Genomic DNA, 19,373 nt, shown 5'->3' on the forward strand with positions numbered 1-19,373 from the left:
GGTCGCTAAGAGTCGGACACGACTGAGCGACTTCACTTTCACTTTTCACTTCCATGCATTGGAGAAGGAAATGGCAACCCACTCCAGTGTTCTTGCCTGGAGAATCCCAGGGACAGGGGAGCCTGGTGGGCTGCTGTCTGTGGGGTCGCACAGAGTTGGACACAAATGAAGCAACTTAGCAGCAGCAGCAGCAGTTATGCTTTAGTTAGATTTTAACACCTTATCCCTATATGGGAAAACTTCCCCAATATAATACATGGAAGTTCACATTAATTATCATAGTCTATAAACAAAGTATTGTGGAAATAGGGAGATGGCAATTCCAATGTGAATGGCTTTATTTCACTTTTATATGATTCAAGAGTGGTAGTGATAAACATGAGTGATTTTTTTGCTTCCCAGTTGGGTCAGTTCAGTTCAGTTCAGTTGCTCAGTCATGTCCAACTCTTTGAGACCCCATGGACTGCAGCATGCCAGGATTCCCTGTCCATCACCAAACCCTGGAGCTGCTCAAACTCATGTCCATCGAGTTGGTGGTACCAACCGTTTTGTCCTCTGTCGTCCCCTTCTCTTCCTGCCCTCAATCTTTCCCAGCATCAGGGACTTTTCCAATGAATCAGTTCTTTGTATCAGATGGCCAAAGGATTGGAGCTTCAGCTTCAACATCAGTCCTTCCAATGAATATTTAGGACTGATTTCCTTTAAAATGGACTGGCTGGATCTCCTTGCAGTCCAAGGGACTTTCAAGAGTCTTCTGCAACACCACAGTTCAAAAGCATCAGTTCTTCAGCGCTCAGCTTTCTTTATGGTCCAAGTCTCACATCCATCCATGACTACTAGAAAAACCATAGCTTTGACTAGATGGACCTTTATCAGGAAAGTAATGTCTCTGCTTTTTAATATGTTGTCTAGGTTTGTCATAGCAACAAACCTATAAATTCTTATCTTCCTGAAGTTCACAAGTGAGAGCTGGCCTCAAGGTCAATGGTTTTGTTTGTTTGTTTTTACACTTGTATCCCTTAAACACTAACAATAGTTGTTGCACCTACTAGTTGTTCGAATCTCTGAATCTCAAGTTTCTTTGTGTCATTATGCAATTTCCATTCAATGTCTGCAAGCTCTTTACCTGAAGAGGCCATGGTGACTTGCATAGTCTAATTTGCTGCTTACGTTTGCCTCACTATTTATAAATGATATTAGTATGATTTAGTGAATGATGACTATGTTGTTAGAAGTAGTCCACCTAAAGACAGAAAAACATAGCTTGAAGCAAATGGCAACAGAGTATTTAAACACAGAATCCTATTGCTCATTTCATAGCATTTTTCATGACACACTAAATAAAGATGGTTTTGGCTGCAGACATTAACAGGCAGCTTTGTGATATATTCTGCCCCAAAATTATAGTTATCAAAACAAATAAATCCTTCAGATGTCAATGTGATGTACGTCCATAATACAAAGCTGGAATTCACAGGAGACAAAGGTTATCAAACAGTGGACTAGATATAATTCTCCAGTCTCTATTTTCTTTCCTTATACAGCTGGTAAACGTCATAAAGATACAGTGATAGCTTTATAAGTTAATAAGAAGGTGTGGGCCTGGAAAAAAACGAAAAATAGGAAAGACTTAAGAAATTTAACAGGATTTCCCATGAGACATTTCTTAGCATAGTACCAGGCTCAGTGGATCGTGTTTCTAGCATCTAAATCTGTTGAAATGTGAAAAATTCAAAAGGGAAATTAACACAGTATGTTTTATTTGCAAGTCATAAAATTAAAGTAGTATATTTAATCATTATAAGATTATTATAATATTATATTGCTTTATCTTCTACTGCCTGTGTGCTCAGTCGTGTCTGACTCTTTGTAACTCTATGGACAGTAGCCCACCAGGCTCCTCTGTCAGTGGGATTCTCCAGGCAAGAATACTAAGTGGGTTGCCATTACCTCCTCCAGGGAATCTTCCCAACCCAGGGATGGAACCCTAATCTCCTGCATTGGCAGGTAGATTCTTTACTACTGAGTCACCTGGGAAGCCCCATAATAGTTTAATATCATTATAAAATAATAATATTTTCCTATTAAAAATTATATGCTCCCAATAAAGAAACACAAATACAACAGGATAAACTTTTAATGATATTATTTTAAATATATATATTTTTTTAATTTTTATTTTTACTTGATTTTACTTTACAATACTGTATTGGTTTTGCCATACATTGACATGAATCCACCACGGGTGTTCATGAGTTCCCAAACATGAACCCCCCTCCCACCTCCCACCCCATATCATCTCTCTGGATCATCACCGTGCACCAGCCCCAAGCATCCTGTATCCTGCATCGAACATAGACTGGTGATTCGTTTCTTACATGATAGTATACATGTTTCAATGCCATTCTCCTAAATCATCCCACCCTCTTCCTCTCCCTCAGAGTCCACAAGTCTGCTCTACACATCTGTGTCTCTTTTGCTGTCTTGCATACAGGGTCATCATTACCATGTTTCTAAATTCCATATATATGTTAGTATACTATATTGGTGTTTTTCTTTCAGGCTTACTTCACTCTGTATATTGGCTCCAGTTTCATCCATCTCATTAGAACTGATTCAAACTGTATTCTTTAGAACTGTATTAGAACTGTATTAGAACTGTATTCTTCTCAGTGGCAGTCATTTTCTCTTTCAAAACATGTGATTGGTAACAACATAGTTTGTGTGAAACTAATATGTGCCAGCCATCATCTTTTCTTGTTTAGGAATTAATTATTTCTCATAAGTGAAATTTCCAAATAACTGAAGTTTGTATCTTTCATTAAATCTATTTTCACATATTCCAGCATCAGACTTCACTTCTTATTTTTTTCAGTTGACTCCATTGAGTATCTCAGCTCTGCATCCTTGAACTCCATCCCAACTACCAAGCTACTGCTGATTCTACCTTATTTTCAAACTCAGTCACCCCCTCATGGCCCCACTCTCATCCTTATTCAGTTTAAATGCTAATGTCAACCATGATAATCACCCCAGACCCCCGAAGTCAACTTCCTTGACTCTCTCCCTTGCTGCTTCTTATTCACTTGCCAAAACAAGACAGAAAAATACATACATTCCTAAGCACTCTGAATAGAGAAAAAAAGAGAAAGGCATACAATTAAATGTTAGTAATGAGAAGAGAACTATACAAATGAAAGGAAATTAGAATAATAAGTTACATATTAATAAGAGCTAACACTAACAAGCACTTATGAAGCCCAGTTAACCTGCTCAGTGATCAACAATTTTAGTACTTTATGTAATTGCCCTTTTAAAGATGACAAGGGCAAGGTTTATGAAAGGGAAGTTCCTTTCTCCCAAACACACGACTAGAAAGGGAGAATGGCATTGAAACATGTATACTATCATGTAAGAAACGAATTGCCAGTCTAGGTTCGATACAGGATACAGGATGCTTGGGGCTGGTGCACGGGGATGACCCAGAGAGATGATATGGGGAGGGTGGTGGGAGGGGGATTCAAGATTGGGAACTCATGTACACCCGTGGCGGATTCATGTCAATGTATGGCAAAACCAATACAGTATTGTAAAGTAAATAATAATAATAATAATAAAGAGCAAAAAACAAAACAAACAAACAAGGAAAAAAACAAAAAAATAAAGATAGGAAAGCCATTTTTCAAAAAAAGAAAAAAGAAAGTAGAAAGCTAGTATTTGAACTCATGCAGTTGATGATGGAGGCTGCGGTCTTGCCTGGTCTGATACAAAGAACTCTGAAAACCAGGATAAAACAAACAGTGTTTCAGGAAAATAAAATTACCACAATGCCTGCAGCTGGAAGCAGAATGCCTGCCTGGCCAAGAAGTCTATAAACAAAGTAACATGGTTTCAGAAGCAACATGGAAATAATATTTCACTTGTTTTCTAAACTGTTGGAGAGCTTAAAAACATGAATACTTGGACATTCATTTTTATGAACATTGATAATATTCTGATATCAAAGCCTGTCTAGGAAAGTAACAAAAATTCATAGACCACCCCCCAACTGTGAATATAGTTGTAAAAATCCTGTTAACAGAAAATTGAATTTGTCCATTAAGAATAATGCTTCAACATGTCCAATTGGGTCTGACTCTTGAAACAAAGATAATATTCACTACCATTTGTCAAATGCTTAATATGTACCAGGTGTTGTTCTTTTGATACTAAATCTTTATTACTCCATGAGATGAAATTGTTATTGGTCCCTTTTACAGAGGAGGAATTGGGACGCAGGGAACTCAGACAGGGTGGCTCCAGAGTATGATTTTGGCCATGACTTTGCAGGAAATATATTATCATAGTTCATCCTATTAACTGTTTGAGGGAAAAGAGCCATGTAATTATACTGCTGACTTTGAGGGAATCGACATATTTTAAGAACATGACTTTTCTATCAGAAATAGAGCATAACATAGCCCTGTAGTGATATAAAATGAAGGAACTAGGATCACAGAAGATCACAAATATGGCAATGAGGAAAAATAGCAACTTTCCAAAGACTAGAGGATGAAACACAGTTTTACAAATTTCAAAAATATGTAAAATAACAAGCCATGATTCTAGAAATAAATGTAAACATAATAAACCTATAATTCACAAACGTTTAATAACTAAAACATGTAACTACAATTTTAGGGATTATACAATGACATCCAAAAGTATATGTCACCTATTTACAGTGTATTTGATTTATTTATTCCTGAAGGCGGGTGTTGGGGCCAGTGGCTTATAATATTATTACTTACATTTTTGTTTATGTATGTCATTTTAATAATATATATTAATATTCTAATAAAGTAATAAAATATTATTAAAATAATATTCCAATAAAGTAATAAAATCAATAGACAAATTAAACAACTTTTTAGACAATAAAGATAAAAGAGAACATCATTGATATTTCTTAACCAAAACCAAGTCATAAATATGAATTTCAGTATTTCATGTTTTATGACACACAGACATATTTGGGTGTATATGCGCCTGTGTGTTTGCATGTGTTTATATACTTGTTCAAAATATTGGATCACCTTATAGCACATTTTATGAACTGCATTATTCACTTAATAAATGATCTCCATCTTTTCAAGTTAATCAATACAAATTTACATCATCAGTTTTAATTGCTGCAAATTATTTTTTTTAAATCAGTGACAAACTAGTGGACAATTACTGTATTAAGTTTTATGTTTCATTAAAAAGCACTGTAGTGATCTTCCTTGAACATAAATTTGTCTATATCCTAACTTTGATCCATGGTGCTTATTTGCTTATAACTTGATATCTTTACTGGAAAATCCCTATTTTAGAGGTTACTTGTGGGACTCCTGAGAAATTATGTGCCACCGAAGAAGAATTACCAATACTGAGTCATTTTAGATAAACTTTTGGGCTTGCAATGTCCAGAATCACAAAAGTGGTATAATGTTACAAAAATTCCAGGGAGGGCAGGAGAGGAAGCCTAGGAGAAGAAGTCTCCTAGACATTTTTCTTTTCTGGCATTTGAATATTTTTAAAATTAATGACTTTTTACTGAAAGCTTTGAATTCTGTTTCCCTAGTTTGTAGGAGCCCAGGAACTGTCTGCTGCTCCCAAGGCACAGCTGTGAGGAGCAAGGCGTGTCCCATGTTCATTATAGAGATGAACAAAGGCTCCCAGGTCTTGAAAGCTTTCTCCTCATTCCTTCTTTTTGTGGTACTTCCTTGCTCCTTAGAAGAAAAGCTATGATCAATCTAGACAGTGTATTAAAAAGCAGTATGTTATGGGGAGGGAGGAGGGAGGGGGGTTCATGTTTGGAAACACATGTAAGAATTAAAGATTTTAAAATTAAAAAAAATAAAAATAAATAAATAAATAAAATAAAAAAATAAAAAATAAAAAGCAGTGACATTCCTTTGTGACAAAGTTCTGTCTAGTCAAAGCTATGGCTTTTCCAGTAGTCATGTACAGATGTAAGAGTTGGACTGTGAAGAAGGCTGAGCGCCAAAGAATTGATGCTTTTGAACTGCGGTGTTGGAGAAGACTCTTGAGTCTCTTGGACTGTATAACGGACTTTTGGACTCAGAGGGAGAGGGAGAGGGTGGGATGATTTGGGAGAATGGCATTCTAACATGTATACTATCATGTAAGAATTGAATCGCCAGTCTATATCTGACGCAGGATACAGCATGCTTGGGGCTGGTGCATGGGGTTGACCCAGAGAGATGTTATGGGGAGGGAGGTGGGAGGGGGGGTTCATGTTTGGGAACGCATGTAAGAATTAAAGATTTTAAAATTTAAAAAAAATAAAAATAAAAAAAAATAAAGGAAATCAACTCTGAATGTTCAATGGAAGGAGTGATGCTGAAGCTGAAACTCCAATACTTTGGCCACCTGATACAAAGAACTGGACTTGTTTGAAAAGACCTTGATGTTGGGAAAGATTGAAGGTGGGAGGAAAAGGGGACAACAGAGGACGAGATGGTTGGATGGCATCACTGACTTAGTGGACATCAGTCTGACCAAGCTCCGGGAGTTGCTGATGGACAGGAAGGACTGGCATTGCTGCAGCCCATGGGGTCACAAAGAGTCGGAAACAACTGAGTGACTGAACTGAGTTTCTCTGTCTCATAAGCTGAAATATGCACTTGAATATTTGTTATATTTTGCTTAATGCTTACTTCTATTTTCAGTACATAAAGCAGCCTTATTTTTGGAGAAAGGAAGCCTGTATCCCTTTGATAATCAGAAAAAAAGTTTTTAAAAAATAACTTTAATTTGCTCCATTTGGACATGTTCAAAACAGCATCCAAACTCTGGAGCTCCTCTCAGCTATTTCCATTCCTCTTCCTCTGCTACCAAAACTACTTTGAAAACATGAAGAAATTTCATCATTTCTTGTTTACATTTATACTCGAAATTATTTTTTCTCTTCACTGATCTGTTGAAAGCCATTCAAAGCCCTCCACAAATGACAGATTATATATATAAAATATGGAAATATATATATGTATATAGGGATGTCTTTACTTTAAAAAAATGTTGTTTTATTCTTTATTCATTTATTCAGTTGTGCTGGGTCTTTGATCTTTGTTGTGGCGTGTGGGATCTTTAGTTTCAGCATATGTGATCCAGTTCCCTGATGAGGGATCAAATCCAGGCCCCCTCCATTGGGAGCACAGAGTCTTAGCCACAGGACCATCAAGGAAGTCCCTAATGACATATATATATATATGTCATATAAATGTATGACATAATGACATATATATATTTCTTAAATATATATATATATATTTAAACCTGATTTGGAAGAGCTCTGCATTAGTAGTAGGACTGCCAACTAAACAGGCTGGGTGGTTTAATGGTGTGTGTGCTCAGTCATGCCTGACTCTTTGTGACCCCTTGGATGGTAGCCCACCAGGCTCCTCTGTCCATGGGATTCTCCAGGCAAGAATATTGGAGTGGGTTGCCATTTCCTTCTCCAGGAGATCTTCCTTACCCAGGGATCAAACCTGTGTCTCCCACGTCTCCTGCATTAGTGTGTGGATTCCCTACCACTGAGCCACCGTTGAACATTAATTGTTTAAAACATTTTCTAGAAAGCTTAAAGAAGACAGTCTTACATATTTTTAAGCTTTTTTTTTTTTTTTTTACTGAGATGAGTTGCCTCTTTAAGAAACATACTCAGTTCTAAGTCTTAATTCAGCACTTCAAATTAAAATTTTTTTCTGAATAAAAATATTCAAACCACTTTTCTGCTTCAAAGATTTCAAAAGTCTGGCGCCCAATTATAGATGGCTTGCTATCTCAGAAAGAACAGTTCCATATAACAGAATAACATATGGTACAATTTTGGAGTGACACATCAAAGGTAATAGTCTTTATGTAAATCCTGAATATAAAGCAAAAGTACATTTTCTTAATGTGCAGGAATAAGGAATGACAACGATGCCTTCCCATCTGATCATTTTCCAGCTGACACCCTGTGGTAATTGTTCATAAAACTTAAAAAATATTTTGTGCAGTCTTGCCCGGAGAGCAGTTAGTTCTAACTTTCCACAGCTTGATTGACTTTGGGGGAAATCTACTTGGTTCACTCCAAGAAAGAGCATGAGAGCTGGATAGGGCTTCATGGTATGAAATGATGGGTAGAGAACCACGCAGAGGCAGCCCCTCTGAGGGGCAGCGTGCTAGACCCAAAGATGGCATGACAGGGTGAGACAGGGTCCTGACCCAGCAGATAGTCAGATAGCTGAAGCTCATTTTAGTGTGTACAAAGTTCAAAAGTAGGGATCTAAAGCAGGTGAGGGCCTCCCAGGTGGTGCTAGTGGCAAAGAACTCACCTGCTAACGCAGGAGCTGTAAGGGACTCTGGTTCTATCCCTGGGTTGGGAAGATCCCCTGGAGGAGGAACTGGCAACCCATTCCAGTATTCTTGCCTGGAGAAGCCCATGAGTAGAGCCTGGTGGGCTACAGCCCATGGGGTCAAAAACAGTTAGACATGACTGAAGTGACTAAACAACGGGGTGAAGGAGAGGGTGGGACGAATTGAGAGATTAGCACTGACATGTATACACTACCATTTGTAAAATAGTCAGCTAGTGGGGAGCTGCTGTATAGCACAGGAACTCAGCTCGGTGCTCTGGGATGACTTAGAAGGGGGGCGCGGGAGAGGGAGGGAGGCTCAAGAGGAAGTGGATGTATGTATACATAGAGCTGATTCATGCTGCACAGCAGAAACCAATGCAACACTGCAAAGCAATTATACTCCAATAAAAATAACTTTTCATTTATCTTAAAAAAAAGAAAGTAGAGCCAGGGTAAAACTGAAAAAGCAAACCACTGGAATTGGAACTTAAACAGAAGACTCTAGGGATATGTGTTAGGTTTTATTCTCCAGTCACCAATTTCTAGAGTTTATCAGCCTTGGGTGAATAAAGCAGGATATGTCAGTATCACACATGTTACACTTAATGGCATATGCTTTTGTTGTTGTTCAGCCTCTTAAGTCTCGTCCAACTTTTTGTGACCCATGGACTGCAGCACACCAGGCTTCCCTGTCCTTCACCATCTCCTGGAGTTTGCTCACACTCATGTCCATTGAGTCAGGGATGTCATCCAGTTATTATATCCTCTGCTTAATATAACTGTTAATCAGCTTATACAGTTTCTTCTCATAAGAAACTAATTTGTCTTCGTTTTCAATGTCTCAAATCAAAGAACCTCTTTCAGGTGATGGTGCGTTAGTCCCATTCACCTTCAGTCAATTCAGCTGCTCAGTCGTCTCTGACTTTTTAAGACCCCATGGACTGCAGCACGCTGTGGGGTTGCAAAGAGTCAGACACAACTGAGGAGCTGAACTGACTGAAGGTGAATGGGACTAATGTAGTCATCTCAAATGGCATCAACTCACCTCAGCCACAATTCTAGTGTCTATGAAGGGACTGCTCTGGACTGAATCTACAAGACCACCCCACTTATCTCCATTACACATCAGTACCTTGACACTGTAGAGTAATAAGTCATTAAATTTTGCTTAAACCAGTTCTATCTGATTTGTCAACTAGCATACCAACCTTATAAAACCATGTCTAAATTTTACAAGATGCATATAGTCTTGTTATGAGAGGGTGCAACTGGAGGTTTGGCATTTTTATTCCATGTGAATCTGAAGGAGCATTAAAAATTCAAAGTCTCATTACACTGTCACTGCTACACAGCGTTTCACTTTCTCTAAAGAAATAACTTGGAGATCACAATACATTTCAGATCACATAGGGCCACAAGCTTCTGTTTTTTAAATCACTTCTTCCAAATCTCATAGCAGGATAGCTAAGAACCAGATGGTTATAAATGGGCAATTCTATTCCGCAGTGACTGAGTCAGCTACAAATATAAGTTGTTACAACTTCATTCAAGTTGTCTTTTATATCAAACAATCGATAAACCAAAAAGTCTCCCATTATCCCCAAAGTAAAAAGACTGCTCATAAAAGAGCTTTCCTGACATCACTTGAACTTGAAGAAGTATGTTTATCCACAGACCATGTGACTGAGCAGCTTCAGGGAACTTTTTTCTAATGTCACACCCTGATTTGACTTCTTAAAGTGTTAGTCACTCCATCATGTCTGACTCTTTGCGACCCCATAGACTGTAGCCCACCAGGCTCCTCTGTCCATGGGATTTTCCAGGGAAGAATACTGGAGTGGGTTGCCATTTCCTTCTCCAGGGGATCTTCCTAAACCAGGGATCAAACCTGGGTCTCCTGCATTGCAGGCAGATTCTTTACCATCTGAGCCACCAGGGAAGTTGACTACTTAAATGCAATACTGCCGGGAGCCATCACGGGAGATCCCACCCATGACAAGGTCATGTGGAAGAGAACTGTTAAACAAGGCTTCAGAACTCAACGGGCTCCCTAGGCTTTCTTGAGCATCTACCCCAAAACCAGAATCTGTCTATTTTACTATTACATGACTTTCACCAACTCCTCTGACATTAACAGGGGGCTTTTCCTGACCACCTTTCTCTGGAGAAAATTAACTTAGGGCTATAGCTAATAAGTCTCCTGGACATGAGAGGAATATTTCCAATCAAAACCCCTCTGTTAGCATTTTAGCTTGCTTGGCAGATATATCCAGACTCTTGCAGCTACACATGTGATTATTTACAGCCTCCCAACTGTGAGAGGCACAGAAAGCCTAAAACATAGAGCCTTTCAAAGAGTTAAAAGTTACTAGAGTAGTGCTAATGTAGGATTTCATTATTGGGCCAATGCTTGTTGCTAAGTTCCCATATCTCTTATCCACTGTGGACCTGGGAGTGTATTAGTTAACATAGTTGGAAAGTGAGAAAAACAAGTGTAGCCTTGAAATTAACCACATCAAACTTTTGAGCTAATTGGTTCTTTCTTGTAACTTACTGCACCTTTGCTCTGTGAGAAATGTAACTTGTTTAATATTTTTTGAGGCTGACATAGATTAGAAATATAAGAAAAAACATTTCAAAGGAAAATAAGTTTTCTGGTTGAGAAGCCTTTATCAAAAGAGGGTTATAAAATGTTCACAGGCCTCCAAGGCCAGAAGATAATGTACCCAATATTGTTTATGGGAAAGGTTTGCAGAAAAAATCCTGGTTTCGATAAAGACAAAACAGATGTAGTGTTTGGGCTGACTCTGTATGACTTTGCATCTTTCATTGCCCTCTATGTACAAGTAAAGGTATAAAAGACCCTTTTGAAAATAAAAACAATGGGCCTCGCTTGAAGAAGCTTGGTCACCCCGTGTTTTTCTTTTTTCTCTTTTTTTTCCTCTCTTACTTTCTTTTTTCAGGCTGATCCCTTGGAGCATAGAGGCTCCCTGCGTTCACTTATCTGCCCGGGTTTCTAAGACCTGAACGGGAAGACGCTCTGCGTCTTCACTCCCTCGGGAGACCGGGAAGACACCTGTGGCCTCCGTGAACAGGGCAAACTTCTTGTCTCGAAGTTTTATTGGCTTTCTATGTAAACCAAGGAATATCAGCCTCTTTCTCTCCTCTGTTTTCTTATCTACAATATTCTTTCCTTATCTCTCTCTAAATCAATCGCCGACGCCGTTTTTCCTTCAGGTTCCCCTGGGTCCTGCAGGGGCTGGACTCCGGCACAATACAATTGACATCCTCCTTACTGGATAAATACCAGCTGTTATTTTAAGCTCTGCAAACCAGATTTTAACAACTGAAAGTCATATTTGACTATGAACTGAACAATCATCAGAATTTGTTAATTGTTGCCCTAGCTTACTTTTATCAAATTAAACTTAATACTACAAACTTGAAAACTTCTATAACTTGGGGCCATACTTGAGGAGACTTTCCTTTATCCTTAAGCAGAAGTTGAGCCCTATATTATTATTATCCTATTATTATAACTGCAATTTAATTACTATTAAGTAATCTACATGGTTCAAAGGAGTTCTTAATCAGGAAGGGGGAGTTTAGAAAAATCAAATAAAAAGCATTTTTGGTAAAATAACACACACATATTTTATTATAATATTAATGAATAGTAATTGGAGTTTATAGTAGTCCAAGAACATATTCTTACTCCAGTGCTTCTAAACCTTTAATGCAGATGCGTAACCAGTTCATTTCTAATGTTCACAGGTCCGATGCCACAGGTGGGAGGCAATACAGGTTTTGCAATTGCATATACAATAAAAATGTTAGGCAAAAATGGCTTAAATGTGTGCCTATTACCTGTCAATCTAAATTCAAGAGTGATCTTTGACTGCATCTTTTTTGGACTTATTTGTGGGAGGAAAGAGTATTGGAAACCTGAGAAGCAGAAAAAAATCATAGAAAATCCTCTGGAAAAAAGATGTCTTCTTAAAACAGTAATAAAATATAAGATACAGGTATATTTTACTGACAAATATAAACAATTACAGGGAAAGACATTATTTTAAAATATAACGTTTTCTTGGAAACAAACCTAAAGGATTTGGAAAATACAATGTGAATAAACTGAAACAGGTATTAAGTGATATCCAGGTGTTCTAGGTATAAAGTATTACTTGTGTAAAAATTTTTAAAATTTTAATGATAAACATGTCAATATATTGGATTTGGGTTTTACACAAATATTTTTCATTTTACTGTGGGAGAATTTATTCAATTATGAATATTCTATTATAAATTCTGAATGGGAGAAATTATAAAAATAACTGTATTACAGAATAAATTCAACGTGCCAAGTAATTATTTAGGAAATTAACTAGGTTGTTCAGACTTTAAATATTATTTGTTCTAAATTATTTGGAGATAACTTTTCAGATTTCATATACTGACAAAGACATAGCTGAGTTGTTTTTTCCTTTTCTCTTTTCCTTAATGAAGATAACAGAAACTATTACCCAACCTCTGGGTTTCCAACATCTAAGCAATCTGCTTATTCACCAGAAGGACTGATGCTGAAGCTGAAACTCCAATGCTTTGGCCACCTGATGCTAAGAGCTGAGTCATTTGAAAAGACCCTGATGCTGGGAAAGATTGAAGGCGGGAAGAGAAGGGGACAACAGAGGATGATGAGATGGTTGGATGGCATCACTAACTCGATGGACATGAGTTTCAGTAAGCTCTGGGAGTTGGTGATGGACAGGGAGGCCTGGCGTGCTGCAGTCCATGGGTTCGCAAAGAGTCAGAGACGACTGAGCGACTGAACTGAACTGAAGCAATCTGCTCTTTTAGTCACTAGGAAATGTACATACTCCAAAAAAAGAAGAATGAACAAAGGCTCTCTTTTCAGGGAATAGCAAATGCAGAAATTTTCATTTGTATTCAAGAATGTATTACTCACAGCAGTTACAGCAGACCTGGCGGGCCGTGGTGATTTGCACACACACAGGACACTGATCACCATCCCCCACTCACCGTCACAACACAGAGCAATCTGTTACTTGGCAATTTAAGCAATTTTTCCCATGAGGCAGTCAAATTAATCCCTTAAACTTGTTTTGAAAAAGGAGAATGATACACATATCATGATAACAAAAATTAAGTATAAATTTTACTCATTGACTAATTCAACAAACGTTCCTTAGCACGGTGGGAGGGGAATTTTTGTGGCACGGGGGAGAAAGACACCAGAGTCGTGTTTTCATTGAGCTTAAAATCTTACAGAGCAGAGAGATTCTGAAGAGAGTACCTGAAGTCCAAGCTCCAGTGCTGGGGGCGGGGGCGGGGGGGGGGCGGCGGTGTGGAGGCATGCCATCCTAAGCTGAGGATGGAAGGAAACAGGGAAGTAACTGGGTGAAGTGTGTGTGAGGGCTCACTAGGCTGGGGAGCCCGTGCAAGGACCACAGGTTAGGAAGGAGCAAGACGCCCATGTGACTGAGTGCACACGTGTCTCTGTGCTCATGAAGCATACACAGGCTGCATAGGTACACATTTAGATTTGTTTTTGTTGCTTGTTGTGATTACTGTCAGTTTCTTTATAGAATATTAGAATATACCACTTCCTATTTCTGCAATTCTCTCCCTACTCTGTTTTTAACTTAAAAATACATCATCATCTAGATGGCTAGTGCGAAACCGCTATGTAAGACAGGGAGCCAGCCTGGCACTCTGTGATGACTTGGAGGGGTGGGGTGGGGGGAGGGGAGGGAGGTTCACAGGGAGGGGACATATATAATTATGCATGGTTTCCATTGTCGTAAGGCAGAAACCAGCACAGCATTGTAAAGCAACTTTCCTCCAACTAAAATATAAATTAAAAAATATATCATGGATGACCTTACAGATAACTGATATAGATCTAATATTTTATTGCAAATTTTACTGAGATAATTGTAGATTCATACATAGTAGTAAGAAATACTACACAGAGATCCTGCGTATATTTTGCCTACTTTCCTCCAGTGTTAGTATTCTGCAAAAGTATACTACAACATCATAACCAGGAGACTGACGTTGGAAGACCACTGATTTTATTCAGATTTCCTCAGTTTTACTTGTGTGTGTGTAAAGTTTGACACAATTTATCACTCGTGTGGGTTGTGTATGCACCACTATCATCAAGATAACCACTCAGTTCCAACAGAAGCTCATGTTACCCTTTCATGACCACACAGTCCTGCTCTCACACACCCAGTTCAGTTCAGTTCAGTTCATTTCAGTCGCTCAGTCGTGTCTGACTCTTTGTGACCCCATGAACTGCAGCACACCAGGCCTCCCTGTCCATCACCAACTCCCAGAGTTCACCCAAACTCATGTCCATTGAGTCAGTGATGCCATCCAGCCATCTCATCCTCTGTCGTCCCTTTCTCCTCCTGCCCCCAATCCCTCCCAGCATCAGAGTCTTTTCCAATGAGTCAACTCTTTACATGAGGTGGCCAAGGTACTGGAGTCTCAGGTTCAGCATCATTCCTTCCAAAGAACACCCGGGACCAATCTCCTTTAGAATGGACTGGTTGGGTCTCCTTGCAGTCCAAGGGACTCTCAAGAGTCTTCTCCAACACCACACTTCAAAAGCATCAATTCTTTGGTGCTCAGCTTTCTTCACAGTCCAACTCTCACACCCATACATGACCACTGGAAAAACCATAGCCTTGACTAGATGGACCTTAGTCGGCAAAGTAATGTCTCTGCTTTTGAATATGCTATCTAGGTTGGTCATAACTTTTTTTCCAAGGAGTAAGCGTCTTTGAGTTTCATGGCTGCAATCACCATCTACAGTGATTTTGGAGCCCCCCAATATAAAGTCTGACACCGTTTCCACTGTTTCCCCATCTATTTCCCATGACATGATGGGAGCAGATGCCATGATCTTAGGCCCTATCCCTAATCTCTAGCAACTAACATGTCCTCCATTTGTAAAATGCTTCCTTTCACAGACGCTGTATAAATGAAATCACAGAGTGTATAATCTTTTGGGGCTGTCCTTTCTTCACTGGGCATAATTCACTTGAGATTCCTCCAGATTGCTGTATGTATCAAATGTTTGCTCCTTTTTACTACTGAGGAGTAGTTCATGGGGTCGGTATACCACAGTTTGTTGAAGCATCTCTGGGCTCTTTCCAGTTCTGGACTATTATGAATAAAGCTATTATGAGCACTTTTTGTACAGGTGTGTATTTGTGTGTGTGTGTGAGTATGTTTTCTTTTTTTCTCTTCCTGAGATACATATTCAAGAGTGCAATTGCTGGACTGTGTAATAATTACATATTTAATTTTATAAGAAGCTGCCACCCATTTTCCAGGGTGGCTGTACCACGTGACATTCCTACCAGCAACGTATGAGTTGATCCAGTGTTCCTGCAACCATATGAGCATTCAGCGGTCTCACTTTTTTTTTTTTTAATTTTAGCCATTTAGACAGATGCATAGTGATGTCTCCTTATGGTCTAATTTGGATTTCCCTGATGACTAACTTTTCAAAAACTTCATGGTTACATTCACATATGCATGTGCCTGTGCTAAGTCACGTCAGTCGTGTCTGATTCTTGTGACCCCACTGACTATAGCCCACCAGGCTCCTCCATGAAATTCTCCAGGCAAGAATACTGGAGTGGGTTACCATGCCCTCGTCCAGGAGATCTTCCCGACCCAGGGACAGAACCCGTCTCCTGTGCCTGCTGCATTGGCAGGCAGGTTCTTTACCACTGTGCCACCTGGACACCTCACATATGCATAATTTCATACAAATGGGACAGTCTGTATGCTGGATATGTTTTCCTGTTCACTGTATTTTCTTACTTTTCCTTTTTGCTTGCTGATTTTACCCAGCTTCCTTTCTATCCCACTTCATTATCATCTCTTCTCACCCAGGTAATGCTTGTGAAGACACACACTCTTTCTCTCACTTCTTCTTTTACAAAATGTGACTCAGTACATACTTCTCTGCTGGTTCTTTTGCCTGAAGAACTACACTTCACAAAATGCCTTTAAGTTAATTGGGTTATTTAGAATTCTTTCTAGTGATTGTATAATATTTCATGATAAGGATATACTATGATTTATTCAACAATTTTCTTGATAGGCATTCAGCAATTTTGTTATCATTACACATAATGTATAATACACCAAATACGTTCCCCAAAAGGTTCACTGAGTCAAGGGTATACATGTTTACAACAGCAGTTGTCAGTTTTCTTGAAAAAATAATTGAAACAATTCACATTCCCACTAACCATTATGACAGTACAATTTTATCTGCACTTTCATTCCAAATAAATGTGAGAGCTCGTTTTAATCTTGGCTTTAATCTTGTTATTTTGATTTTTGCAACTCTGCTTTTCAGTGTAGTCTGTTTCCATATAATTTTGTCATTTTAATAAAAGATATAGACTAGTGCATCTTAGTGTCTATCTAAAAAACATAACTTCCGAGGAAAAGTACTCAAATTCCTTATCAGTTTTTAAGTACTTCCTTTTTTCCCACTGGCATGCCATGAAGTTAAGACAATTTAAAAAAGCTGTGCCATGACTTTTTAAACATTTTTACTACCATCTAAAAGCAGATTGTTACATCTACGTATTAAAAATGGTTTAAAAAATAATACCCTCAAATTAATCATAATTAAACTAGCTGAAAACTCTCTGCAAGAATTGCACACAGAAGCATTCTTCATTTTTACACTTAGATCGTGCCTCAGCTTCACTGTCAGGAAACTCTTCTCTTGGAATTTAAGGCCATTTTCTTTGAGTGAAGAGACCTTCATTTCTCAAAATACTACCATGAAACCACCACCAATGACAAAGTAAATAAAATCTTCCAATTTCAGACTTGGGGTTTACAGCTGTGAGCCTAAATTTCAGAATTAGAGCAGAAACCAACATAATGTAAAGTAACTGTTCACCAGTTAATAATAAATAAATTCAAATAAAAAAACAAATTTCAGAATTATGCAGAAACATAATTCAATATCCTTCTTATCGGAAATAATAGCCTCCAGTACTGTCTCTGTACCCAAAACACAACTCAGGACAACTGAAAACTGTAAAACAACAGTGAAAACCGAAACATACAAACAACAGAGAAAATGATATTTTATCTGTTTTGGAAAACTAGTTTTCTGGGAGTTATTAGGTTTAATCTAGGACATTATTTAAGAGCTCAGAGAAAACTGAAGTGGTCAAGTAGTAAGACAGTGAACAAGAAGGCACAGATGTTAATATATGATTATTCATGGATATTAATATATGATACTAGCAAGGCTGGGACAGGTTCTATTATCACATGGCGATTTATATTACCAGAAAGACTTCTATTCAACCACCACAAAAGTCAACTCTAAATGATGAAATGAGGTCAGATGGCAATTGAAGAAAGTATATAAAAAGGATAAAGGCATTCAAGGAAAGAGGAACACTTTGACACATTCTAATTCAATTTAGCAAAACTAAGATAAGTGCAGGTGAGTAGGTATGAGCAATTTATTTAGGCAAAGTGACCTTATCAGTCTTGAATAATATAATCCAGTAATAAATACACCCATAAACTTTAACCATAAATACAGAAGGTTTACTCCTTTTAAAAAGTTACTTAACAAAGCATCTCCTAAAGACTTAACCATTATTTTAAGTTCACATCTTTCAAAGACGTAGTGCTTTCTGTTTCCATCCAGTATAAAATGAAAACACTATTCCACTGAGAAAAATCTTTTAAAAACTATAATAAGCCAACTAATATATTACACAGTACAGGGATTCCAGGGCTTCTCGGGTGGCTCAGCTGGTAAAGAATCCGCCTGCAATGGGGAAGACCTGGGTTCAATTCCTGGGTTGGGAAGATCCCTTGGAGAAGGGAACGGCTACTCACACCAGTATTCCAGCCCAGAGAATTCCTATGACTGTATAGTCCATGGGGTCACAAAAAGTCAGACACGACTGAGCGACTTTCACTTTTCACAGGAATTCCAAAATGAGAAACACCACGAGTTCTGAAGATAAACTGCCTAGTGTCTCAATAATGTCAGAGTGCTTTATGAACTGGGATGCTAAAATTCAATCTGAAATGTATTTAACTTGTAATACTGAGGATCTATGAAAGCAACCAATTGCTCACAGGTCTGCTCTGGAGCGTCTAGGGACCGTGGCTGTGCTCCCATGCCACACTGTTAACGCCTTACCACCTGCCTCCAACAGCACTTGGCAAGAGTCAGAGCACGTGTCAGGAGCTTGCTCTAACAAACACCCCCACAGGCATTGTTTGCTTAATTCTCCAAGCTTGAATGGAAACCTCAGAAGTCCTCAGACCACCTGGGAACAAAATCCAGACACAGCCAGATAACAAACAGGCACCCCTAAGATCTGTAGCAACAGAGAGACCAAGCTTACTAATAGTCTTCCACAGCACATTCTCACCACAATAAGCCATGCAGTTCATAGGTGGATCTTAATCCATCTGGGCTATTGTCTCAGAAGCAGCTCCAGGGCTGTGATTGCTTACCTGACTCACACGCAAATGTCTTTGACGTTTCATCATGAAAGATAATTGCCACTGCATGCTTCTTTGTCTCTCGAGGCAGCCTGGTTATATTTTTGATGTTGTGCAGTTCAGTTACCTTGAACAAAAAACATTTTTAACTTAGCATACAGTACATGCTCTATGCTGGGTGCGCACACAAAATGATCCGTTATTACTGTCCTAAGTCACTTTCCAATGGATATTTTTACTTGTTTCTAATTAACAGGAGTCAAATACCATGCAGAATGAAAACAAAATACTTTTTCGATGCCATCAATGGTGGTTATGCTTTGCTCAATTTTGAAAGAGTCTAAAAATTATGTGGAAGAATAACTCTGAAAGCAAGGACTCCTGTGTTTTTTAAAATTCTTTTTTATTTTTTTATTTTTTTTTATTTTAAAAATTTTA

At 38.4% G+C, this 19,373-nt stretch overlaps 1 protein-coding gene across 1 annotated transcript in view; it reads right to left on the minus strand.

Moving 5' to 3' along the window:
- The window catches only part of DOK6 (docking protein 6), a 409,948-nt gene that overhangs the window by 218,924 nt on the left and 171,651 nt on the right, over positions 1-19,373 (minus strand). The window contains exon 3 of the mRNA XM_018039636.1: positions 18,948-19,062. Within this exon, the coding sequence (XP_017895125.1) occupies positions 18,948-19,062 (115 nt within the window). The remainder of the gene's footprint in view (positions 1-18,947; positions 19,063-19,373) is intronic.

Source organism: Capra hircus, chromosome 24 (assembly GCF_001704415.2).
Source record: "Capra hircus breed San Clemente chromosome 24, ASM170441v1, whole genome shotgun sequence".
In the NCBI taxonomy this organism is placed as follows: domain Eukaryota; kingdom Metazoa; phylum Chordata; class Mammalia; order Artiodactyla; family Bovidae; genus Capra; species Capra hircus.